The sequence below is a fragment of the Zophobas morio genome, unplaced genomic scaffold (genome assembly GCF_036711695.1).
Source record: "Zophobas morio isolate AGI-343-1 ecotype UQ-CSIRO unplaced genomic scaffold, CSIRO_AGI_Zmor_V1 ptg000029l, whole genome shotgun sequence".
Classification (NCBI taxonomy): Eukaryota; Metazoa; Arthropoda; class Insecta; order Coleoptera; family Tenebrionidae; genus Zophobas; species Zophobas morio.
In genome coordinates, this window is record NW_026972134.1 from 3,098,647 (window position 1) to 3,125,474 (window position 26,828).

Genomic DNA, 26,828 nt, shown 5'->3' on the forward strand with positions numbered 1-26,828 from the left:
TTAAAGATGAGTCTTTATGCAAATTGCTTTTCTATCAGAACATGTAATGCAGAGTTGATAAAGATTAACATATATTTTTTTAAATACAGTTTCGAATCATGACTCCAAACTGAAAAACAAGAACTTTAGATTTCGATGTCTTCCTTGTCCAACAATTGTGTAGAATCTTCTCTAAAACTAGTTTTCAGCAATATTGTAAAGCTATTTGTTTAATGTCTGACAAATACCATTACTTCGCCTTCAGCCTGTGATGGATATGAAACGATTTAGCTGGAGTATGTTTATTAGAAAACGATAAATTTCCTAACAAGATGTGATAAGGACACACGAAAATAGAAGTATGGATTAAAGATGAGTCTTTATGCAAATTGCTTTTCTATTAGAACATGTAATACAGAGTTGATAAAGATTAACATATATTTTTTTAAATACAGTTTCGAATCATGACTCCAAACTGAAAAACAAGAACTTTAGATTTCGATGTCTTCCTTGTCCAACAATTGTGTAGAATCTTCTCTAAAACTAGTTTTCAGCAATATTGTAAAGCTATTTGTTTAATGTCTGACAAATACCATTACTTCGCCTTCAGCCTGTGATGGATATGAAACGATTTAGCTGGAGTATGTTTATTAGAAAACGATAAATTTCCTAACAAGATGTGATAAGGACACACGAAAATAGAAGTATGGATTAAAGATGAGTCTTTATGCAAATTGCTTTTCTATTAGAACATGTAATGCAGAGTTGATAAAGATTAACATATATTTTTTTAAATACAGTTTCGAATCATGACTCCAAACTGAAAAACAAGAACTTTAGATTTCGATGTCTTCCTTGTCCAACAATTGTGTAGAATCTTCTCTAAAACTAGTTTTCAGCAATATTGTAAAGCTATTTGTTTAATGTCTGACAAATACCATTACTTCGCCTTCAGGCTGTGATGGATATGAAACGATTTAGCTGGAGTATGTTTATTAGAAAACGATAAATTTCCTAACAAGATGTGATAAGGACACACGAAAATAGAAGTATGGATTAAAGATGAGTCTTTATGCAAATTGCTTTTCTATTAGAACATGTAATACAGAGTTGATAAAGATTAACATATATTTTTTTAAATACAGTTTCGAATCATGACTCCAAACTGAAAAACAAGAACTTTAGATTTCGATGTCTTCCTTGTCCAACAATTGTGTAGAATCTTATCTAAAACTAGTTTTCAGCAATATTGTAAAGCTATTTGTTTCATGTCTGACAAATACCATTACTTCGCCTTCAGCCTGTGATGGATATGAAACAATTTAGCTGGAGTATGTTTATTAGAAAACGATAAATTTTCCAACAAGATGTCAGAAGGACACATCAAATGAAAAACTTGGAATAAAAAAAAATTTATTGTGCAAACCTCTGTTGCATTAGGAAATCCAATCCAATATTTTAACACACTTTCGAAACAGAAAAAAAATTTACTAGTTACAAGAATTGTAAAAACTGTAATGCAAAACTAGTATTCACAACTGTTTGTGAAACTGTCTTTGGCTGGCGAATTACCATTACTTCACCTTCAGTGTCTGAGGGATTGATATAATTTATTCAGAGCATACGATTTATAAAACAATAAATTTTGCAAGAAGATGTCATAAGAACACATGAAAAAGGAAATGTGGGTTATAAATGAGTCTAGAGCAAAAACTTCTGTTGTACCAGAATATGTAATGCATATTTGATAAAGATTGATACATATTTTCTTAAACCAGTTTCGAATCATGACTCGAAACAGAAGAACAACAATTTTAAATTTTGTTTTTTTTTACCTAAAAATTGTTTAGAATGTTATGCAAAACTAGTGTTTACGACTTTTTTCAATAGGTTTCGTGTAAAAATCTCTTTTACATCAGAATGTATAACGCATATTTGATAAAGATTCGTATGCATTTATTTAATACAGTTTCGAATCATGACTCGAAACGGAGGAATAATAATTTTACATTGTTATACATATCTTTTGCGCAAATATTCTTCAAACTGTTACGCAAAATTGCTATTCACCTGAGTTCTAAAGATTGTGGTTCTATGACTGGTGAATGACCATTACTTGGTCTTCAGCTTCTGGTAGATATGAAATAATTTACCTAAAGCATATTTATTAGAAACAGACAAATTTCCCAACAAGATGTGATAAGGACACACGAAAATAGAAGTATGGATTAAAGATGAGTTTTTATGCAAATTGCTTTTCTATCAGAACATGTAATGCAGAGTTGATAAAGATTAACATATATTTTTTTAAATACAGTTTCGAATCATGACTCCAAACTGAAAAACAAGAACTTTAGATTTCGATGTCTTCCTTGTCCAACAATTGTGTAGAATCTTCTCTAAAACTAGTTTTCAGCAATATTGTAAAGCTATTTGTTTAATGTCTGACAAATACCATTACTTCGCCTTCAGCCTGTGATGGATATGAAACGATTTAGCTGGAGTATGTTTATTAGAAAACGATAAATTTCCTAACAAGATGTGATAAGGACACATGAAAATAGAAGTATGGATTAAAGATGAGTCTTTATGCAAATTGCTTTTCTATTAGAACATGTAATACAGAGTTGATAAAGATTAACATATATTTTTTTAAATACAGTTTCGAATCATGACTCCAAACTGAAAAACAAGAACTTTAGATTTCGATGTCTTCCTTGTCCAACAATTGTGTAGAATCTTCTCTAAAACTAGTTTTCAGCAATATTGTAAAGCTATTTGTTTAATGTCTGACAAATACCATTACTTCGCCTTCAGCCTGTGATGGATATGAAACGATTTAGCTGGAGTATGTTTATTAGAAAACGATAAATTTCCTAACAAGATGTGATAAGGACACACGAAAATAGAAGTATGGATTAAAGATGAGTCTTTATGCAAATTGCTTTTCTATTAGAACATGTAATGCAGAGTTGATAAAGATTAACATATATTTTTTTAAATACAGTTTCGAATCATGACTCGAAACTGAAAAACAAGAACTTTAGATTTCGATGTCTTCCTTGTCCAACAATTGTGTAGAATCTTATCTAAAACTAGTTTTCAGCAATATTGTAAAGCTATTTGTTTAATGTCTGACAAATACCATTACTTCGCCTTCAGCCTGTGATGGATATGAAACAATTTAGCTGGAGTATGTTTATTAGAAAACGATAAATTTTCCAACAAGATGTCAGAAGGACACATCAAATGAAAAACATGGAATAAAAAAAAAATTTATTGTGCAAACCTCTGTTGCATCAGGAAATCCAATCCAATATTTTAACACACTTTCGAAACAGAAAAAAAATTTACTAGTTACAAGAATTGTAAAAACTGTAATGCAAAACTAGTATTCACAACTGTTTGTGAAACTATGTCTTTGGCTGGCGAATTACCATTACTTCACCTTTAGTGTCTGAGGGATTGATATAATTTATTCAGAGCATACGATTTATAAAACAATAAATTTTGCAAGAAGATGTCATAAGAACACATGAAAAAGGAAATGTGGGTTATAAATGAGTCTAGAGCAAAAACTTCTGTTGTACCAGAATATGTAATGCATATTTGATAAAGATTGATACATATTTTCTTAAACCAGTTTCGAATCATGACTCGAAACAGAAGAACAACAATTTTAAATTTTGTTTTTTTTTACCTAAAAATTGTTTAGAATGTTATGCAAAACTAGTGTTTACGACTTTTTTCAATAGGTTTCGTGTAAAAATCTCTTTTACATCAGAATGTATAACGCATATTTGATAAAGATTCGTATGCATTTATTTAATACAGTTTCGAATCATGACTCGAAACGGAGGAATAATAATTTTACATTGTTATACATATTTTTTGCGCAAATATTCTTCAAACTGTTACGCAAAATTGCTATTCACCTGAGTTCTAAAGATTGTGGTTCTATGACTGGTGAATGACCATTACTTGGTCTTCAGCTTCTGGTAGATATGAAATAATTTACCTAAAGCATATTTATTAGAAACAGACAAATTTCCCAACAAGATGTGATAAGGACACACGAAAATAGAAGTATGGATTAAAGATGAGTCTTTATGCAAATTGCTTTTCTATCAGAACATGTAATGCAGAGTTGATAAAGATTGACATATATTTTTTTAAATACAGTTTCGAATCATGACTCGAAACTGAAAAACAAGAACTTTAGATTTCGATGTCTTCCTTGTCCAACAATTGTGTAGAATCTTATCTAAAACTAGTTTTCAGCAATATTGTAAAGCTATTTGTTTAATGTCTGACAAATACCATTACTTCGCCTTCAGCCTGTGATGGATATGAAACGATTTAGCTGGAGTATGTTTATTAGAAAACGATAAATTTTCCAACAAGATGTCAGAAGGACACATCAAATGAAAAACATGGAATAAAAAAATAAATTTATTGTGCAAACCTCTGTTGCATCAGGAAATCCAATCCAATATTTTAACACACTTTCGAAACAGAAAAAAAATTTACTAGTTACAAGAATTGTAAAAACTGTAATGCAAAACTAGTATTCACAACTGTTGTGAAACTATGTCTTTGGCTGGCGAATTACCATTACTTCACCTTCAGCGTCTGAGGGATTGATATAATTTATTCAGAGCATACGATTTATAAAACAATAAATTTTGCAAGAAGATGTCATAAGAACACATGAAAAAGGAAATGTGGGTTATAAATGAGTCTAGAGTAAAAACTTCTGTTGTACCAGAACATGTAATGCATATTTGATAAAGATTGATACATATTTTCTTAAACCAGTTTCGAATCATGACTCGAAACAGAAGAACAATTTTAAATTTTGTTTTTTTTTACCTAAAAATTGTTTAGAATGTTATGCAAAACTAGTGTTCACGGCTTTTGTCAATCTGTTGCTTTCGTAACTGGTGAATGAGCATTACCTCGCCTGCAGAAATGTCATAAGACTCATAGGAATATGACATGACATGACATGACATGAATAAAGAAATGTTGGTTACAAATGAGTCTACTATGGAAATTTCCGTTGAGGCAAAATATATAATGCATATTTGATGAAGATTCATACATACATTTTTAAACCAATTTCGAATAATGGTTCGAAACAGAAGAACAGCAATTTTAAACTTTGTTGTTTTTTTTTAACTAAAAATTGTTTAGAATGCAAAACTAGTGTTCTTTGCTTTTGCAAATCTGTTGGTTTCATAATTGAAGAATGAGCATTACCTCGCCTGCAGCCGCTGGTAGATATGAAACAATTTACTTGCAATATATTATAATATAGATATTATAGTTTTTGATAAGAATCAGAGGCAGTGAATTGTAAAAGAACAATATACTAGTAAGAAACAGAATTTAGCAGTTCACCCGTTACATCTTCTTTCTACAACGGACCATATATCAGAGAGGGAAGTAATTTCATTGGTGCCGATCACAGGGCATCCTTACACCAGTTACTTATTACTAAAGTTCCTAAATACAGAAATTCAAATTGTGGCGCCAAACATGCACCTGTCAACACCCTCCCACAATTTGATTTTTCATAACCTTAAATAATATTTACATGTCATTTTATCGTTAACAGTTAACCTTAAAATTAAGACAAACAAAAAGAAACGTAATTGCGTTTACCGCGGCCTAACACCTATTTTTGTACAAAGTTTACTAAATTGATTCGTTCCCAGCGCCTTAGTAAGGATGTCGGCCTTCTGATCTTCGGATGGGATGTATCGAACATCAATGGTTTTGTTCTGGTACAAATCTCTCAAAAAGTTGTACTTCACGTCAATGTGTTTCAGACGTTGGTGTTCCCACTTGCACAAAGTATGAATACAGGACTGATTATCTTCGTACACTACAATTGGTTCTTCCACATGTTGCCTAAATCTCTCGCAATATTTCTCAACCACAGGAGTTCAGTAGTGGCAGTTGCTAGGGCTACATACTCAGCCTCCGTAGATGATAGGGCGACAGTGGTCTGTTTCTTGGTTGCCCAACAAACGGTGGCTCCAAAAACTTCAATTAGGAAGCCTGAGGTGGACTTCCGGTCTGCTCCTCCTGCCCAGTCGGATTCTGCATAACAGGTTAATGGTGGTCTCCCTTCTTTTGGGTAGAAGAGACCATGATCTGCTGTACCTTGGAGATATCGCAGAATGATAACGTTTTGGATTACTTTGGAATCGGCTGTAGAAATTTATCGCAGCACTGATGTCGGGTCTGGTGTTTAGCATGAGGAACATGAGACTTCCAATTAACTCTCGATAGGGCTTCTCTGGAACAGATTCATTTTCTCCACCGTCATCTCCAGGTTTTATTACCATGGGAGTCCTTACTGCTTTGCACTCTTCCATCCCGAATTTCTTCAGTATTTGTCGAGTGTACACTTGCTGGCTCAGGAACATACCGTCATCAGATCGATTTATTTCAATGCCCAGAAACATTCGCAGTTTTCCAAGATCTGTCATGTTAAACTCTTCTTTAAGTTTTTCCTTAACAGTAATCAGAGATTCATAGTCGTTTGCCGCGAGGATAATGTCATCAACATACTGAAGAAGATAAATTTCATTCTGGTCAGTCTTCTTCATATAAAGGCACTTGTCGTTCTCTGACCTTTTAAACGACAGCTTTTTTATGTAGTCGTCAAAACGTGAATTCCACGCGCGAGGGGCTTGCTTCAACCCATACAGGGATTTTTGTAACTTGCACACTGAGTTTGAGGCAGTGTTGAGTCCTGGGGGAGGTTTCATATAGATTTCTTCATCAATGTAGCCATGTAGGAAAGCATTTTTCACATCGAGTTGTTCAGCCACTAAACCCTTTTCATTTATTAGTGACAACAATATTCTCACAGTGTTCAGACGAGCTACTGGCGCATACGTCTCGCCATAATCAAGACCTGGTCGCTGGGAGCAACCTTTAACGACCAGCCTTGCTTTATATTTGCCTAAACTTCCAAGCCCATTTTGTTTTATTTTGAACACCCATTTGCAGTCTATTGCTCTTTTTCCTTCAGGTAATTTTTCAAGTGTCCATGTTTCATTTTTCAATAGTGATGTCATTTCTTCACTAACTGCTTTGTACCAGCTCTCAGAGTCAGGTCTTCCTTGGATGTCGTCATATGTCAGTGGTACATCATCAACGGATGCACCCAGGGCAACTGTGGAAGTATCGTAGTCTTCCAAATACTTTGGTGTAGTTTTCTTCCTGCTACTGTGTCTACGTTCAGTTTCTGATGTTTCTTCGAAATCTTCAGTGGCTTGCTCCATGTCTTCCTCAATAGTTTCTTGTGCAACTTCTTCGATTTTTTCTTCAGGCTTCTGTTCTTCATAGAATGTTGGTTCTTCGGCTGCAGACTTCGTTTCATCAAATGTAATATCTCTACCAAAAACAACACGTTTTTCTTCTGAGCACCAGAGCCGATAGCCATTTGAACAATATCCTAGCATGAAGCAGGTTCTGGTCCTAGAGTCTAGCTTCCCCTTTATGAGTTCGTTTGGCAGTCGTAAATATGCTATACATCCAAACACTCTAAGTTTGTTCAAATTAGGCTTCTTACCGTACCATAGCTCTGCAGGCACTTGATCTTTTAAGGCTAAAGTTGGAGACCTATTTATTAGATACGCTGCTGTTAAGATGGCTTCAGTCCACAAGTATTTTTCCATCTTAGAACCAAGTAGCATACATCTCTCCTTTTCCATCAGAGTGCGGTTCCTTCTCTCCGCTACTCCGTTTTGTTGTGGAGTATATCTAATGGTTAATTCGTACTGAATGCCTCTGTTCTTGAAATATTTAATCATTTCGCTTGAAAGATATTCTCGCCCATTGTCACATCGAAATCTGCTTATTTTTCTTTCAAAGTGGCTGTTGACCATGGCTTCATATTCTTTGAAACGTTCGAAGACCTCAGACTTTGCATTGAGCAGATAAACTACTACTACAAAACTTACTTAGGTCATGTTAAGTTTTCTAATAGGAACCAGGTTGGTATTTTAAAAATCAATTCCAGTTTATTTTATCGTACAGAACAAAAAAATTACGGAATTATAACAACATACAATCAGTATACAATAAAACAATTGGTCGAAGTTACTTCGACAGAACTGCTTCGCACCTGAACTACAAGTGCAGCAATGCTAAAAATTTGAATTTATTTAAAGTGAAAACTCAAGACGAATTTATACATCACAATTGCAGGAATATCTTATTTTATAAAATTAAAAAAATATATTATAAATTTTGGACATGACATACACAATCATACCATTGGTGGTGAGGGTGATTAATCAAATTTTGGTTAGCATTTTGTCATAAATACATGATAATCCCAATATACATACTAAATTTGACAACAATCGGTCCAGTAGTTTCGGAAAAGAACTGTCTAATAGAAATCGACTAGAAAGACAGACAACCGGACGGGTAGACAGATAGACGGCAGACAAACGAAAACGGAAGACCACTTTTTTTCATGCACTAGGGGTCATGAACCGTGGAGAAAACATGAAAGTGGCAAGTGGCCTCATAAAGTCGATTACTATACTTCTTTATCTTATGCTCAGAAAGTAAAATGTATGTTAAGTTCATTACATATTGCTTTGCAAACAATTATTTTGGCACATGGCCTTCTGACAAGCAATATGTAACAAATTGAATGTTTTTATATTATAATATTTTGTTCTTTACGATAAACAAAACTCAGATTGATTTATAAAATGTTAGACTAATCTTATCCAAATTTCATTTAAAAATGTCTCCTAACAACTTACTAACACGACTCAAATTTTTAGCACGTAAATCTCTATGCTAGCGTTAAAAAAATGCACAGTAAAAACGACTAGTAAAAACTCAACAACTTAAATAATGTATTACAACTATAGCGTAATGTGCATAATAGCAATTTTTCTTGGCATACAACCAACTGTACAGATATTTTTGAAATACAGTACTGATTCCAAACGGTCTTGTACACTTTGAAATCACAAAGCCGGAACTAAATAAATTTGCTTCCGTGAACCCAAACTGTGAGTATCATGTATATATATATATATATATTAATAATTGTATACTAAATCTAGTTAAGAACAATAACTACTTTTTTTTGTTGAGTACTTATTATAATGAAGTTAGTTCCTATAATAATGGGTAAAATAAGCAACCATACCACAATTTCTTAAAAAAAGGAAATAAATAAAATGACAATTTATTAATAAAAAATCGCATGTAACAAGTGGTTTACGCTTGTATTTTTTAACAACTTTCATCACTTCGCTACAATCAAATTGTTTTTAATGCGATGTTTACACCTTACCTGTTTGCTAAATTTATTGCAACTAAAAATTCAGAATACAAAATATTTAGTTTTAATAAAAGAAAATACTTCGCGATGAGTTTTACCTTGCGATCAATTGATGCTGCGATAAATTTACGTGCGACCAATTGTCGCGTGCTACTAATTGTGCTGCGACAAGTTGTTTGCGATCAATTGTTTGTGACCAGTTGTCGTAGAATCCTATTTGTTTTTTTTTCAGGTATGACAGTTCAAAAAAATATTAAAGTCATGTATATATGTAGTTTGTAGTAATTTATTTGTTTGTTGTTGTTTATGTTTAGTTTTGTCATTATGGTGTGTTCTGTGTTTACCAGTTATTAAAATTGTTGAATTAGATTTTTTTTAATTCACAATTCACATATGTCCCATACGTGAGAGTTAAAAAATAATTTTTTATGAAAAAATACGTACATTTTATTTCTGGTTCCATAATTTCTTAGTAAGTTTATAACATCTTTTTAATGTAATAAAAAGTGGTCCAATTTTATTATCAACTGTTTTTATGAATTAATTTTCTGCTGTCCTGATTTCTGGTATCAGTCTTGCTTGAAGTTACTATGCATAATGGCTCCGGGGTCGACATATTTTTCTACAGTTTTGATAAGGCCATTACCTACATCATTGATTGGGGTCGCCTAATATTCAGAAGGCGGCCGCGAGAATTTCAAATATAACAAAAATAAAAAAAATATATTCAAAATATTATAAAATAAAGAATATACAAAATCTATATTTTTTAAACTTAACATTCTTAGTTAAAAAACAGTTATATTGACTCCCTAGAGCCTGTTCTGCAAAGGTAAATAAATATCATAATTTGGAACTAAATTAAAAAAAAATCTCTCGGTTTGTTCACGTTCTCTTTATGAAGTGTTTCTAAAAGTCGCCTAAGTTTATTTGGTCTCATGCTTTCAGCGGCCAATATTTTTAAACAAATAACAACACATAATGGTTTTTATTCACTATTTACTTTCTTTTTGTAAAACCAATATCTATTAAGTTCTTCACAATATTTTCCTAGTTTCACCCATGGTCCAGCTGTGGTACTCTGCTTTAGTGCTGAAGTTCAACGTCGTTTAATGTTCGCTTTCCAATTAAAAACTGATCCATAGAATGTTCACAGTAATAGTACCTACAGTTATTTAGTTATTACTATTGACGTATTTAATGTGCCGATCCATATATTAAATAAATAAAATATTACTACTGACCGAGCAGAAAAATTTCTTAGCAAAGAAAATCGGTACTTTTAAACAGCCTCAAAATTTGAGCGAGGATTCGGACAGACGCAGTCGGGCAAGGTATTATAAACCACAGATTATAGATAAGCGAATCATTGGCTACTACAAGAGTACAAAGCGTATTAAAGACCCATAAGGGGCAATTCTATAAAAACTTAAATTTAACAAATTTCCATAGTATAACTATTTAAATTCGTAAATCTGATTGGTTGTTTACTTTTTAACAACCTTTAAATTTTAGGTGTGATTTAGAATTGCTCCTATTCTGGTTCAAAGTATTCCAAATTTAACACGAAAATTTTGAAATCAAATACACAGAACATGAGTCTCAAGCATCAACTTATTATTATTTATTTTTCGATTTAACTTGATATTCACAAAAAGTTTGAAAACAATATAGTGTCTTGAAAGTAACTTTTTTTGTAGACTATAGCTCAAATAATACATTACATTACGAGGGGGGCGCCGACAAAAATTGGTGCACTAGATAGGGGGGCACGCAACAGAGAAGGTTGTGAAACACTTACCTACATGATAACTTAAACATGGATTATTATTATCGAACCCCAAACTATACATTACAAGTTTCAAACATCACGAAATGCAAAACACCGTATTTGAGGAGCTGAAAAATCTTTAAATTAAGATTCTTTTTTTGTTATTTATTATTCACTGTTCGGTTAACCAAAAAGGTGTGTATTTTATTACCTGCTAAGACGAAACAAATAATTACGCAACATAAACAAGTTTCATTGACGAAATGCATTTTAAATAAGAAATTGTATATACAATTATAAAAGTAAGATCACAGATAACATCACAACTGTACCTAACGAACCCTGCATTATATATAGATTCTGTGTGCCTGCATGTTCCATTGCAAGAAAATCGTATATTATGATGCAATATTAATGTTGACTTCCGACAAACAACTTTCTAATTATTTCATTTGAAATTAGAAACGCTCCTTAACACAAAAGTGATATTTTTTATTACTGCTAAAATTTATCAAAAGAGTAATATTTTACCAGATATATCTGAAACCCCGAAAATTTAATAACATTTATAACACATAAAATTTGACCAGTTTTGTGTAGACTTGACCTATATATTTTAAACTTATTTATCACCTAGTTCATTTATAATATATATTAAATTATAAATAAAACTCTTAATTAAAAAGGCAAGAACAAAAAAAGTTGGTCTGGAAAGTTGTATGTAACAATTGTAATTTAAAGCACCACGGCCACAGTAACTTCCTACAATATTTTTACTGTAGGAAACCACCAAAGTACATTTTCAAAATTCGAAACCTATCTCTATACATAATTCGAAACTAAACTCTAATATAAAAACATGTAACTTTTACATTAAATAACATGTGTAACTTGGTTTGAAATGACACACGCTTTAGGATGAATTAAAAAAAATCTATATCTACATATATCTGTAACTGCTAAAATTAAATTAAAGTTAGGAGGTGCCATCCAAAATTCGATAAGCTACTTCAAGCCCCTTACGAAGACTCAGTATGTATCCTGGAGGTGGGAGTGCTTGATTTTCAGTAAGTTTCTTAATTACTTGTTTGATGAATTTACAATCGACGCTAGCTGGAGAAAATGTTACTTTTGGCCAGTTTTCTTGGCATGCTCTACACTCACAAGTAAACCTATACAGTCTTTGAAGTCTTTCTTGTCGTTCAGTTTTGTTATCATACGCGAAGTAGGGCCTAGAACACAAAATAAGTAAAGAAATATTGCTAAATTTGTAGACCATGGAAGTTACTGGATAAGACAGTAACATGATATTGGTGTTACTTTAAGACGCTGCAATAAATACATAGCAGCAAAATTGTGGGATGTAGAAATTTAAAATAAAGATAGATAATGTAGCTGCAGTTAACAAAGTTAACAAGTTTTCACAAAGTTATGAAAGTTTGGCATAAAAAATTATTACATAGATAGTATCTCTGATTTTACTTTCTTGGGTCTTTAACATTTTTTTTACATGGAAAAATTATTTAAATTATACGCTTCAGAGTGAACTTACCCATAAGAGATGAAGCACTGTTCCCCCTTTTTGATAGGTAAACTGGCTCGAACTACCATCGTTGATCCAGAAGTATTCCAAAAGGTATTAGGATAACATGAATGGTTAAATAAACTGTATAAAGAGTATAACGCAAGTCCAGTCACGGAAGTATAAAATTTATCATTTCCATGCCAACTGACGATTGTTACAGCATTTACTTTAAACACCTGTTGATGATAAAGAAACAGTTCTTTAAACTTTTCTTCAAATACTTCAAACTCTTTAAATATTTTAATTTTTTCTTTAATCAAAATAAAAATGCTAGCACTTAATAAAGTCAAAACGTATGTTTGCTCTGGTGGATCTGCATTACTGTGACCTTCTAATTCTGAAATCTCTTTGTACCTGTCAGAACGATACATCGTTTCGTCGTTTTTCTCTTCGGTCATTGCCAAAAGTGTGATTTTTAAAGAAAACAACCAGAAATCAAATTTGATTCCGAACAGTTGTCCTACGTAAGGCAAAATTAAACATTCGTACTTATGATAATTTTGGAAAGCTTTTGCTCTGCATATTTCAGTACAATAATATGCTTCGTTGCAATTGAGGCAGGGAATTACATTGTAACAATGCTTAAGGCACTCACAGCAAAACAAGAATGGATCAGACGACATATCAGCTTGTAATTCAACCAAATATGGATTGTCAACGGCTAGGACTTCGCCAATTGCGATATCTCTGGAGGCTACTATGTGACGACCGTATTTTTCGTTCGCTTGTATTTCGATGCAGTTTCTTGCCGACTGAATTGAGGGATTCATTTCCGATTGTGGAATTTCATATGTTTTAACTTTAACGACTTTTTTCCGATCACTGTATGCTTTTGTCGCATCCTTCTTTCTCTTGAAGAGTTTGGCACTCAGACTCTCAGGATAACCGTGCCGGAAGGCTCTATCGATGTCCTGCAAAAATTAATACAGTTACTTTCTTACATTTCATTCTTTAGAAAAGGTTTTGTGCATTTCCGTTGCACATTGCGTTCGCTTTTCTATTGGAAAGGAAAAATTCTACCAATACGAGGCTGGATATATTCTAGTTATATATTTCCAAGAAAAGATTCATTGCTTTTACCTTTCATATGATAATTCTTTGACTTGTATTTGTTTAGTGGTTGCAAGGTGATCAATTTCCCACCGATGCATTCGCAAAAATTCAAATTTCGAGTCAAAATCTAGGTCAGAAACGAAACTAAATAACTACTCCGCTTTCTATTCTGGTCAATAATCCGCAGTGTTTAAAAAAAAATTAATTTTCGCACATAAATCCACACTCAAATATACAGATATTACAAATATCTTATTTAGCTGCTTGTTTTTTAAACTTTATACATAAAAGTTTGTAATTTTGGTTTCAATATCTTTTCTTACAGCTTCTGAAATATGTAGTTGCATATTTTTTTTAATTATACATAAGGCGTTCACAAAGTATAGAACCACCCCTAAATCTTTTTAAAACTTTATGCGACTTCGTAAATAAGTCTATACTATATAAATGATTCATACATTCACCTCTCGTTGGAAAATTGTAATTCTTTTAAATTAAAGAATTTTGCTGCTTCTAAGAAAAGATGTTTTTACAATCAAAATTTAATTAAAAGAAAATCAATTAGTTAAGTTAGATCTTAAGCCTTTCAATATTAGCATTCAACAGTTTTTTTTTTGCTCTATTGATATTAGGTATTATGATATTGGGGTGTCCTGAGTTGAAAATTTAAATTTCGCGCTGAGGAAGAAAAGAAAAATTGAAAATAATTTCAGTAACGTAGACAATCACCCATGTTGCAGTGTATTTGGGAGAATAGCCAAAAAATCACACTTAGGCTGGTAGATAAATGGAATTTCGTAAGACAAGACGTGGAAAATGCTAAAAAGGCACCTATTTACTCCTGTGTTTGGTGTGCACTTCTCGTTTAGTGAGTTGTAAGTGCAGTGAAAACACCTGAAAAAACTATATGTACGGGTAGTATAAAACGTCTAAAGACCAGACACCGATTATGGGTCTAACAACGACTACCAATATATCTTTCAAATATGAAAAGCCCATCGAATATTATCAAAGTTTAGTTTAGTAACGGTGGAAATCCGAAGATCATGACTTATGAGAAAGAGGTTTTTATGTATACACCTAATGGAGGCATTCGTCATCAAACAATCGTCTGGAGGCGCAAGATTACGCATTTAATTATTGGAAAAATTTTCGAAGCAGTTTAATCGGACACACTGGGCAATACAAATTTTTGAACAATTTTCTAGGGTTTTTTATGGAAAAATTCGCAGCAAAAACATTTGTAAAAATACACTTAACAAAAAAAGCTAAATAAAACCCAACAGTTTCATATTACAAACACTGATAAGAGTGATAACTACACAAATTTATTGGCCACAACTACATCTAATAATTTTCAGGCATGATCAAAGTCACAGCAAATTATTTAAAGACTCACCGCTAAACATTCTTCATAAAAACCCATATAAAAAAGGGCTGCAGATCTGTTGCCATATGCAACTGACACCTCCTCATCACTCTTAGCGAAACTGAGACTTTGTGTATAAAGTATCAGTGCATCTTTATCACTTTTGTTTTGGAATTGAACATTCCCTAATTTTCTTAATTCGGATGCCTTGACATCAGATTTAGTAACGTGGGGTTTAATTTGCTGGATCTTGGATTTTATATGTGCAACTTCTTCCTCTTGATTTAGAAAAAAATTCATTCGGGCAGCGTTAGTTGTGCATTTCTTGAACTCACTTTCATCTTTAAGATATCGTGGCCTGTAGCGTTGAATCTGTAGTTCTAATAATTCAGTATCTGTATACACTTTTTTTCCATCAGTCATTATGAGGACACAAGATTGATTTCTACAACACTTTCAAAGTTAGATAGCCGAACTGGTACATCGAATCTGAATAATGACCACGGTGGTATAACTCAGGTGTTTCAACTCCACTTCTAAAACAGGCGCTTTAAAACTGATATCGTAGTAGGTTGTAGGAGGATGACCGCCATCACGTGGTACTTAATTGTACTATTTAAGTTAAGTGTAACAATAGATCAAAGATGTCTAAATACAAATCTAGTAGATGATAGAGAATTGTGTTAGTCGGAATTTAAAGCAATTTTCCCCATCTTACGAAGAACAGGTGCCTGCTGATGTAGGATGTAGTAATTATATGTATATTTGTAAAGGATCTGAGAAAGCTTGCCAAAAATTATTACATTTACTAACTAATGATAAGACTAACACATTTCCAGAAAGATTTACTACCATTGATAAACAGTATTTTTTAAATTCACAGAATTCGGTTTTTCATGTTTGGATGAAGATTTCGTAGATTTTGAAACTTTTAGTGATAACCACATCTTTGAGTTTACAAAATAGTTGTTTTTATTTTATACTAGCTGACCCCGTGAACTTCGTTTCACCTACAATTTAATTTTGAATCTGCAAAACCGAATGCTTTGAAATCTTGCAGATGTTTTAAACATATGATAAGCATAATAAATTTTTATTCAAAATATACATACTTATACCTTCCAAAAAATTGATGACGTCAGCCCAAAATTTTGCCAAATGAATCCTCTCTAAAATGTCCAAGATAGGATGAGACAATACTTGTGATTTATCATTCCATTCATAATTTTTGGTTTTTCTTATAGGGGGTGTCTCAAAAAAATTAATCACTGAGTCAATTTATTCTATTGATTGAATCAAGAATTGCAAAACTTAATTTTGAAATATTTCAGACGTTTTGAAGTTACTGTTTGACATGGTAGGTTTTTAATCGAAATATATCTGTTTATCAAGCCCAAAAACTTGATGACGTCATCTCAATCTTGGTGGTGCCGAACAAATCCTATCTAAAATGTGCAAAACATCATCAGTATATTTTCGTAATTTATCATTGCATTCATATTTTTTAGATTTGTTTTTACAGTGACTCTAAAAAATGTATGGATCATTCAATTTATTTTAGAGAATAACTCAAGAGTTGAAGAAATGACTTCTTTGAGATCTTGCAGACGTTTTAAAGTTATTGTAAGCATGGTAATTTGTTAAGAATATTTACTTATTCCCCCCAAAAAATTGATGGAACGGCCCACTCGATTTTCGCAGATAATTTTGAGAATACAATACAGTTATTTTTCGTATTACACTGCACCAATCCAAGGTGGTATACCTGTTGATCGTAAATGTTGATTAGGTCATCACAAAATTGTATGAAGAAAAGACTCAACTCGAAAATGCTGAATATGTTTCATCATACTTTTGGTGCGAAGGAAGTTCTGTCGAAACAACGTTCGATCAAATTTTTGACAATGGTTGATATAAATAAAACTCAGTAGATGCTCATACTCGAAATACGAAGTATCTACTCGAATATCAAATCAAAATATTTCTAGTTTTTCTAGATGATGCTAATACTTCAGTAGGTAACAGTTGATGCTCAAGTAGTATCTCGATACAACAAAAACGGAAAACAGTGACAGTGTTCAACCATCAAGGCAAAAATCGAGTCACCAAAATATAAGTTAGTATGGGGTAGACACCTTGAGTTGGGAATCTCTATGGTCAGTGTTAGAAAGAACGCAATGTACAATTTATGCATAAATAAAAGCTAATTATCTTACGACTTCAGTTTTAATTTATCGTATTCCGTGATTCCTTCACTCGACAATGTTTAAATTTTGGGAAAATTTTCGAAACCATTGAAGTCGGTTGATCAAAGCTATACATTTGCATGATATAAATTAATAAATTTTAAACATAATTAATATCACTTATAATGTTTAAATATGATAAGCATAAATATTAGGGTGATTCAAAAAAAAAAATAATTTTTTTTTTCGTGCAAAGAGGTTCAAAAGTTTCTTTTCAACGTAAAAAAATACCAGTTAAAATTTGAGCTCTTAATATTAATATTAAGACCGTCCGCATCGCGTTTTTCTATTTCCCATAAGAATAACATGGGAAAATTTTTGTTTGCACCTTCTGATTTTTATTGCTAGCCCGTCGTGTGTCGTGAAAAAAATTCAATCACATATTTTTATAGAGAATTGAACGCTCTACAAAAAGTGTCTCCTATGATTGTGCGAGAAACCTGATAGTTGAAGAGTTATTTTAGGCTAAAGTTAAATTTATCCAAATTTTGACGTTTTTGATGCATTACAATAAATTTGATGGTCTTATTGGAATAAATCACCACAAAAATTTATACACATTTTAAATTTAGTTTTTTAAACAGTAATTGTTTATAATTTTATGCTATAATAAGGCCAGTAAAACTCTTTCCGAACATTTTCAGCATCAGTGGGTTAAAAAATCATAGTCAGGTTTCTCGCAAAATCATAAGAGACACTTTTTGTAGAGCGTTCAATTCTCTATAAAAATATGTGATTGAATTTTTTTCACGACACACGACGGGCTAGCAATAAAAATCAGAAGGTGCAAACAAAAATTTTCCCATGTTATTCTTATGGGAAATAGAAAAACGCGATGCGGACGGTCTTAATATTAATATTAAGAGCTCAACTTTTAACTGGTATTTTTTTACGTTGAAAAGAAACTTTTGAACCTCTTTGACACGAAAAAAAAAATTATTTTTTTTTTTTTAATCACCCTAATAAATATATATGATAATTAAACCGAAACTCGTTGTCCTAAAAGCCCACAATTATTAAAAACAAATCAATTTGTTTAAACATTGTTAAATTATCCCCGAAAATGTGCATTTTCCCGGCCAAAATATGAAAAATAATTTTTGCAATCTCGTCGTGACGTACGATGACAGTGACAGTGACAGCTGAGCTACCTGTCCGAAGGTCACGTTTCCCGGTCCTTTGTGTTCAGTATTAATTTCTGTTTGATGGCGGCAAGATCGTCGCTTCATTTTGGCGTAAAAGTGGAGCGTTTTAGCGAATTTCTACTTTATTATTATAAATATTACGAAACATATGTTGTGTTAGTGCTGTGAACGCGAACGAAAATGGATATTTTTCCGGAAAGGATCGAAAACGAGGTAAGTACGACTTAAGTTTTAATTTATCGGAATCCGTGATTCGTTTATTCGACAATGTTTAAGTTTTGGAAAAATTTTCGAAACGATTGAAGTTGGTGGGTCAAAGCTATACATTTTCGCGATATAATTAAATAAAATTTTAACATAATTAATATAATTCATAATGTTTAAATATGATAACTATTAATATATGATAATTAAACCGAAAACCATTTTCCTAAGAAGACGAGGTTAGCAAAAACAAATTAGTTTGTTTAAACATTGTTAAATTAGCCCCGAAAATGTACAATTTCTGATCTAAAATATGAAAAATAATTTTTGCAATCTCATCGTGACGTACGATGACGTCACTGTTACGTGAGCTACCTGATAAAAAGTCACATTTTTCGGTCCTCTGCGTTTACTTTTGATGTTGGTTTGGTGGTAGCAACATCAGAGTCCGTTTTGGCTTAAAAGTAGGGCTCTTTTCACGAATTTCTAATTTATTATTATCAAATAATAGTGAAAATGTGTTGTTTTAGTACTGTGAACACGAATGAAAATGGATATTTTTCTGAAAAGGACCGAAAACAGGGTAAGTTCGAGTTCAGTTTTAATTTATCGGATTCCGTGATTCGTTCGGTCGACTATGTTTAAATTTTGGGAAAATTTTCTAAACGATTGAAATCGGTTGATCAAAGTTATACATTTTCACGATATAAATGAATAAATTTTAAACATAATTAATATCATTTATAATGTTTAAATATGATAAGTATCAATATACGATAATTAAGCCGAAACTCGTTGTCCTACAAGCCCGAAGTTATTAAAAACAAATCAATTTGTTTAAACAATGTTAAATTATCCCCGAAAATGTGCATTTTCCCGGCCAAAATATGAAAAATAATTTTTGCAATCTCATCGTGACGTACGATGACGTCACTGTCACCTGAGCTACCTGTATAAACGTCACGTTTTTCGGTCCTTTGTGTTCAGTATTAATTTCTGTTTGATGGCGGCAAGATCGTCGCTTCAATTTGGCGTAAAAGTGGAACGTTTTAGTGAATTTCTAGTTTATTATTAATACATATTACGGAAAATATATTGTGTTAATGCTGTGAACAGGAACGAAAATGGAAATTTTTCCGAAAAAGACGGAAAACAGGGTAAGTACGACTTCAGTTTTAATTTATCGGATTCCGTGATTCGTTCACTCGACTTTGTTTAAATTTTGGGGACATTTTCGAAACGATTGAAATCGGTTGATCGAAGCTATACATTTTCACGATATAAATAAATAAATTTTAAACATAATTAATATCACTTATAATGTTTAAATATGATAAGCATAAATATATATGATAATTAAACCGAAACTCGTTGTCCTAAAAGCCCACAATTATTAAAAACAAATCAATTTGTTTAAACATTGTTAAATTATCCCCGAAAATGTGCATTTTCCCGGCCAAAATATGAAAAATAATTTTTGCAGTCTCATGGTGACGTACGATGACGTCAATGTCACGTGAGCTACCTGTATAAAGGCCACGTTTTACGGTCCTTTGTGTTCAGTATTAATTTCTGTTTGATGGCGGCAATGTCGTCGCTTCATTTTGCCGTAAAAGTGGAGCGTTTTAGCGAATTTCAATTTTATTATTAATACATATTAAGGAAAATTTGTTGTGTTAGTGCTGTGAACACGGACGAAAATGAATATTTTTTCGAAAAAGACCGAAAACAGGGTAAGTACGACTTCAGTTTTAATTTATCGGATTCCGTGATTCGTTTGGTCGTCAATGTTTACATTTTGTATAAATTTTCGAAACGATTGAAGTTGGTGGGTAAAGCATTTTCGCGATATAATTAAATAAAATTTAAACATAATTAACAGAATTCATAATGTTCAAATATGATAACTATCAATATATGATAATTAAACCGAAATCCATCTTCCTAAGAACACGAGGTTAGCAAAAACAAATTAGTTTGTTTAAACATTGTTAAATTAACCCCGAAAATGTACAATTTCTGATCTAAAATATGAAAAATAATTTTTGCAATCTCATCGTGACGTACGATGACGTCACTGTCACGTGAGCTACCTGATAAAAGGTCAATTTTTCCATCCTCTGTGTTTAGTTTTGATTCCGGTCTGGTAGCAGCAACACTGGAGCTCCGTTTTGGCTTAAAAGTAGCACGTGTTCGCGAATTTCTAATTTATTGTTAATAAATATTAGCGAAAATGTTTTGTGTTACATGCTGTGAACACGAAGGAAAGTGGAAATTTTTCCAAAAATGCCCGATTTTTTTTGAAATATGTTGTTAATAACATGCATTCAGGAATGATAAAGTACGGCTTTGGAATATACAAAGTGCAGCGTTCATAATTCACAAAATACCGTATGCATCATTTTTAAACTACGGCGTCCAAATTTACAAAATACGGTGTCCTTCACCCATGTTATCAAACCCTAGTCCTCTCTTTTAATGGCAAGACGCACTCCAGACCTCCTCGTATTGTTTGGTTCTTGCTGGGCAACAGCAACGAGCGAGCAGAGTCATCGCTCTTTGTTGGCAAACGTGGAGAAATTTGTATATTGTAACTTTTGTAATTGAAGCATTTTGTACTGTATATTGTATGTGTTATTAACTTAACTTGGGTCTTGCCAATTTAGCTCCAGTGGTGCAAATGCTTTGTTTTCACGGTGCATTTGCTTGGGTTTTAATTTTGCAACAGTGCATTCTTTGGTTCCGAGACTGAATTCTCCATGTCGTCAGACGCTCTGGCCTGGGGGGGTTCTGTTGGCCCTTAGACGCTGGGTCATCATCCTAAACGGATGAGGTTCATCATCCTAAACGGATGAGGTCAGTCGGCCCTATATCTATGCGGCTGTGTTCTCCCTTGGGCGTGTGAGCTCTGCGACCTATAGATTTCGTTTCGAGTTCCATCGGTGTGCTTGCTTGGGTATTAATTTTGCAACAGTGCATTCTTTGGTTCCGGGTTTGAATTCTCCATGTCGTCAGACGCTTTGGCCTGGGGGGGTTTTTTGGCCCTTAGACGCTGGGTTGCATCGTTCTTTGAGAATGAGGTAAGACGACCTTGGATTTATGCGGCTGCGTTCTCCCTTGGGCGTGTGAGCGCTGCGACCAATAGATTTCGTCCCGAATTCCATCGGTGTGCTTGCTTGGGTTTTCATTTTGCAACATTCTCAATTTTTGGTGCAATTTCTTCCGGTGGTGTATTGGATACTAACTTTGCATTTGTATTGTATCTAAATTGTATCTGTATCTGTAGTGTATTCTGTATTGTAGCTAGATTGTAGGTACCTGTATTGTATTTCCGTTGCATTGTACTGTATAACGTTCTATCCTTCATTAACAATTCCTAGTCCTCTCCTTTCCTAGCGAGATCTGCTCCAACCTTCCCGTGGTTCTTGTTGAGCATCAACTATCGAGGACAGAAAATTCAAATTCAAAGCCAGCAAAGTTTCACAAAAATCATGAAAATCGCTTGTTGGTGGCCAACGTGGAGCAAAAGAGACTTTTGTAACTCAACTAACTTTGTTAACTCTATATTCTTAAGGAAAAAAAAAAAATTACATTTAATTTATCATTTATAAGGACAAATAGTCATTGCCACGCCGATGCTCATTTTTAGATTAAATGCTCACAAAACGCGTAGATATTCAATTTGTGTCCGGGAAGATACAATGTTTCCAAGTAGGTACTCAGTACATAGAGTAGATGCTCAGGTATGTAAGAGTAATAATAAAGTAGGTACTTCGTACTTCGAATATGAGTATCTACTCAGTTTTAGTCATACCACCCAATGTCTCGCTTCAATGTTTGATTATGTTGATTATGAGCACAACGCTAATCAACTTCCGTATCCGAATTACCCATGAAATAAATCATTGCGATTTGCACCTGAGGTAGTTCGTCGCACATTTGATTGACTTCGTGGACCTCTACCAGCTTGTCGTCTTCTTGGCATTGTAATGAACTTCATAAAACGACACAGAATTATTTTCACAGTCAATCAAATCTGTAAATTTTGTCTTGAGAATTTTAAAATATTGAAAACTTCAAATTAAATCCTCGAATAACGGTAAAGTTTGAGGTTTTGTCGAAACCAACAAAGTGAATATAGGTAAATAGAACGACAGATCAAAATTAATAAGAAACTTTCGCAATGAGTAACTAATTTCCCTTTAACGAACACTTTTCTTAAAATAAACAACGTTTTTTGTTAAAAAAAAAAACAAAAAACGATTTGAAATGCAATAATACTTTTCACAATCGCACGGAAGAAATAGTTTTGTATGACACGTCAGTTAGGCGACAGGTCCGTCTGGAACTTAACTATTCAAATTCATTCAAAGTGGCGATTCCCATGCAAAATTGTTAAAATTTTTTTATCTTTTAGCCGTCTTATTTTTTATAAATATTCTTACATATAAACCTTCTCCTGACAATAAGGAACACGTAAAAAAAAGAATCGTCCAATTCGGTACAGTCGTTCTGAAGATATGAGAGTACATACATTTCGGAGATTCATTTTTATTTATATAGATAACCATCGAATTCTATCATATTAATAATTTACACAATATGTAGTTACAAGAATTTAACGTCAGACAATAATTGCATCAGTTACAAGCTTAGATCATATAATAAATAGATACCAATACTCAAACTGAAAGCTGTGACTAGACATGAAGGTGTATGTTGTCGTTTTCTACGTCAAGGGGAGTAGTATAATGCTATCCTTGTGTGATCACCACATGTTCATCTTTGTTATATGCATTTCATCAGTATATGTCTATTTCACTTCCATCCTTGTACCGCACCAGCGCAACAAATCGCTTTTGACAGATGTTTTTTCTAACCTCTCTTTCGAGTTGTTGTACAAAAAACAATTTTAGAATTTAGAACAAAAATGCTATTTTAAGTGATGTAGTCATAAAGGATCACAATTGCTGCCCAATAATTTACTATTTCTTTCGTTATCTACTGTGAATTATTTATAAAATCAAGCTGTCAACATCTTTCTTCCGAAGTTAGTTCAGACTTACTTCCTAAAATTTAGGCGCGCAAAATTCAAATAGTGATCAGGCAAGGATAGTTTCATTGTAATTCCTCCATGCACGAGAGAGATGTGTGACAGGAGGATGTCGTCACAGGCTGTCCTAGGGAAAGAACACGGCATGGTGGTATCTATTTATTATATGATCTAAGGTTACAAGTAATTAATGTATATTTTAACACAGTGCTACATACGTATTATGGAATAATATTGTAAGAAAAAATCTTGTTTGGTACACGTGCGAAATGGATCTTATGCACATGACCTGTTGTCCAAACTCGCCCTACGGGACGGGCTCGTTGCACAAACTTCATGTCTAGTGCGTCAAACACTACCATTTCGCAACTTGTAGCAAAAATAGCTATTTTATTAAAAAAAAAATGACGTGAATGCTATTTTTTTTCACTCGTTTAATCGACAAACTTTAAACTTGTGAGAAAAAAAGCATGAATCACTTACTTAAGTGTCTAATTAATAAGACGAATAATGAAAATGAGCATTACAGTAGCATACCGACAAAATGTCAGCATTAAAAACATTATTTTACAATTTTTTCACTTTTTTGCACTTTGGTTTAGTCGGACATGAACCTAATAGTTACTGTCTTTATGGAACTCATGTGTATTTAAGAACACAATAACCAATAAAATATTAACACTTATAAAAAGTAGAGATGTGCCGACTGCAGTCGGCCGACTAGTCGGCTTTGTCAAAACCGGTTAAAATTAGTTTAATCGACCGAAAATTGGTGTCAAAGTGTAGATAATCTTCGGCTAGTTACGATTCTGAAATCGCCGTCACGATATATGGTCCAATAACCACGCAAAGCGAATTCAAAATTTCCAAACATTTTCCAAAAAAGTGGTTAAAATTGGTTAAGTATTGTATAAACTGCCCTAAATTGTGTTATTCTTTATTTTTGTACTGAGTTACTACAAAAAATTAAATGTTAAAATTATCCAAAAAAATTTAACACATTTTTTGGCAAAAAAAGAAACTTCAGTTATTCCTTTTATTAAAATAAAACAAGTTTTTAAGGTAGTCAGAGAAATAGAAAAAAAAAACCACTGTCTGTTGCATTTATAAACAGTCGGCCGACTGTAGTCGGTACATCTCTAATAAAAAGTTTTGTTGCTATAAAAATTGACATAAAAAAAAATTCAACCTTGAGACATTTTAATGACCAATTATAATTATTGCTAAAACACCGAAAGAGTAGGTACATTTTGAACATTTGATGTCATTGTATGCAAAAGTACTTGGACTTTAATTAATACGTATAGTTATTGTTCTCTTTTTTTTACATTTTTATATTCCATAATAAAATGCTATGCCTATTCCTTTTGTGACAATTTTGAGACTTTTTTAAAAATAATGAAATTTTTGAGAATATAGCACTTCATTTTATTTTCCTCATTCATAATAATTACTTATTTTCTCTATAAACGGATTGTCGCATGCGACGAATTGTGTTGCGATGAATTGTGACTGCGACCAGTTGTCGCTGCGACCAATTGACGCTGCGATAGTGTTTTCAATATCTTTTATTAGCTTGAAGCAATGGAAAATCTTTTTTTCGCCAGCCGTCTTAAAAGATGTCACTTTTAACGTCAATTTTGGACGGAAAACTTGACGTTTTTGTGAGAGTAAAAAAAAGTTGCGTTACTAAAGTAACAACGTCATTTTTGCCATTTTAATCCTAGCATTAATTGTTTTTTTTAATCCTAGCCTTGAAAAGTTAAAATTTTTTTGAGATTTACTTTTTGGCTGGCGAAAAAGTAGTATGTTTCATTCGGATTAAAAGTCAGTTTTTGACTCGCAATTTTGCATCCGCTCGGCTTCGCTTCGCTCCGCCTCGCAAATGCAAAATTTGCTCGTCGCAAAAAATGGCACTTTTAATCCTAATAAAACAATCTACTAGTTTTTCTGGTGATCGTTTATTAATGAGGCGATTAATGCATGATTTATGTACGAAAATCGTTTATTAATAAGGGCTATTAATGCATGATTTTAGGCAACCAGATATACACGTCCTTATGTGAAATGTCATAATTCTAAATGTCAAATATTTCCCAAGTCAAGATTCAAAATGGGAAATTGCATGGAAATGGATTCTTTAACTCCTCCGGAAGTAGAAAAACGCAAATGTGGGGTCACTAAATTTACTTCCAGAAAGAGCCAAGATGCTTTACCAAAAAACCTACGATGAGTCTGTTGCTTGGTGCGTCGGAAAGCTGGTTGTAAGGTATTCGGAATTCGTGTTACTTACATCCTTCTTCGAAATTTCCCAAAAAGGCTCAATAGCACGCTTGTGGCCAAAGTATTCTATGCTTCGATCCACTTTATGCATCCATCATGATTTGAACCTATCCAACTAATGTTTATTCAGAAAAATTTTCACTTGTATGTTTGGTTGCATAACTCATATTTTGAATTTTCAATAATTTAAATTTTTAAAAGTATTGTAACTAGCTCGACTGTTAATAGGCGATTAATAATCTCGACCATTAACGCGCTCGTTCCTCGCACGTTAAAATATCTCGATTATTAATCGCCTTTATTAACAAACTTGTTCGTTAAATAGCTATTATTACACGATTGACAATACATGGATATTTACTTTAATTAACCCAATCATCATCATTAATCATCATTTTGTCAAAAAATACAAATACAACATACAATTCCTTCTTCTGCACCTTTGAAGCGGGTGTTTAGCACCGAAAATCAAATTGAGTATTGAATTGAACTCTGCAATCTGCATCTGTAATTCTGCATCGTGTACGTGGTAGTGTGGGCACTTGAATTCTGTGTTTTCAGATAAGCTAAATATTGGCAATTTTACAATAACGAGAAAAAAAGTGTGATCTTAGAACTATCAGATAAAAAAAAAAACATTAATTTTCTCGGTCACTGAGGGCGCTCACAAAGAAGATTTGTAACAGTATACATTTTTTGAAATTTAATACATACGGTGCTTTTCCAAACCTTAATCTAATTTTATTAGATTAGGCGAGTACTATTGTAACTCTGGATTTAGAAAAGACCATATTTTTCTGAAAATTTCT

The 26,828-nt window shown here is 32.8% G+C and overlaps 1 protein-coding gene across 1 annotated transcript; it reads right to left on the reverse strand.

Annotated features, from left to right (window-relative positions):
- Positions 1-12,057: 12,057 nt before the first annotated feature.
- On the reverse strand, positions 12,058-15,511 carry LOC135137292 (SET and MYND domain-containing protein 4-like). The gene is made up of 4 exons (XM_064066914.1): positions 15,424-15,511; positions 15,119-15,366; positions 12,634-13,577; positions 12,058-12,313 (listed from the first exon to the last, which is right to left on the reverse strand). The coding sequence occupies exons 1-4, from the start codon at positions 15,509-15,511 to the stop codon at positions 12,058-12,060; spliced, it is 1,536 nt and encodes a 511-aa protein (XP_063922984.1).
- Between the last annotated feature and the right edge of the window lie 11,317 nt (positions 15,512-26,828).

Bases quoted from the DNA above. Each gene is read 5' to 3' on its own strand.
- LOC135137292 (XM_064066914.1), bottom strand. From the start codon at position 15,511: ATGACTGATGGAAAAAAAGTGTATACAGATACTGAATTATTAGAACTA. The intron at 15,367-15,423 runs GTGAGTTCAAGA...TTCTAAATCAAG, and splicing joins ACGATATCTTAAAGATGAAA to AGGAAGAAGTTGCACATATA. The intron at 13,578-15,118 runs GTGAGTCTTTAA...TAATTTTTGCAG, and splicing joins TTTATGAAGAATGTTTAGCG to GACATCGATAGAGCCTTCCG.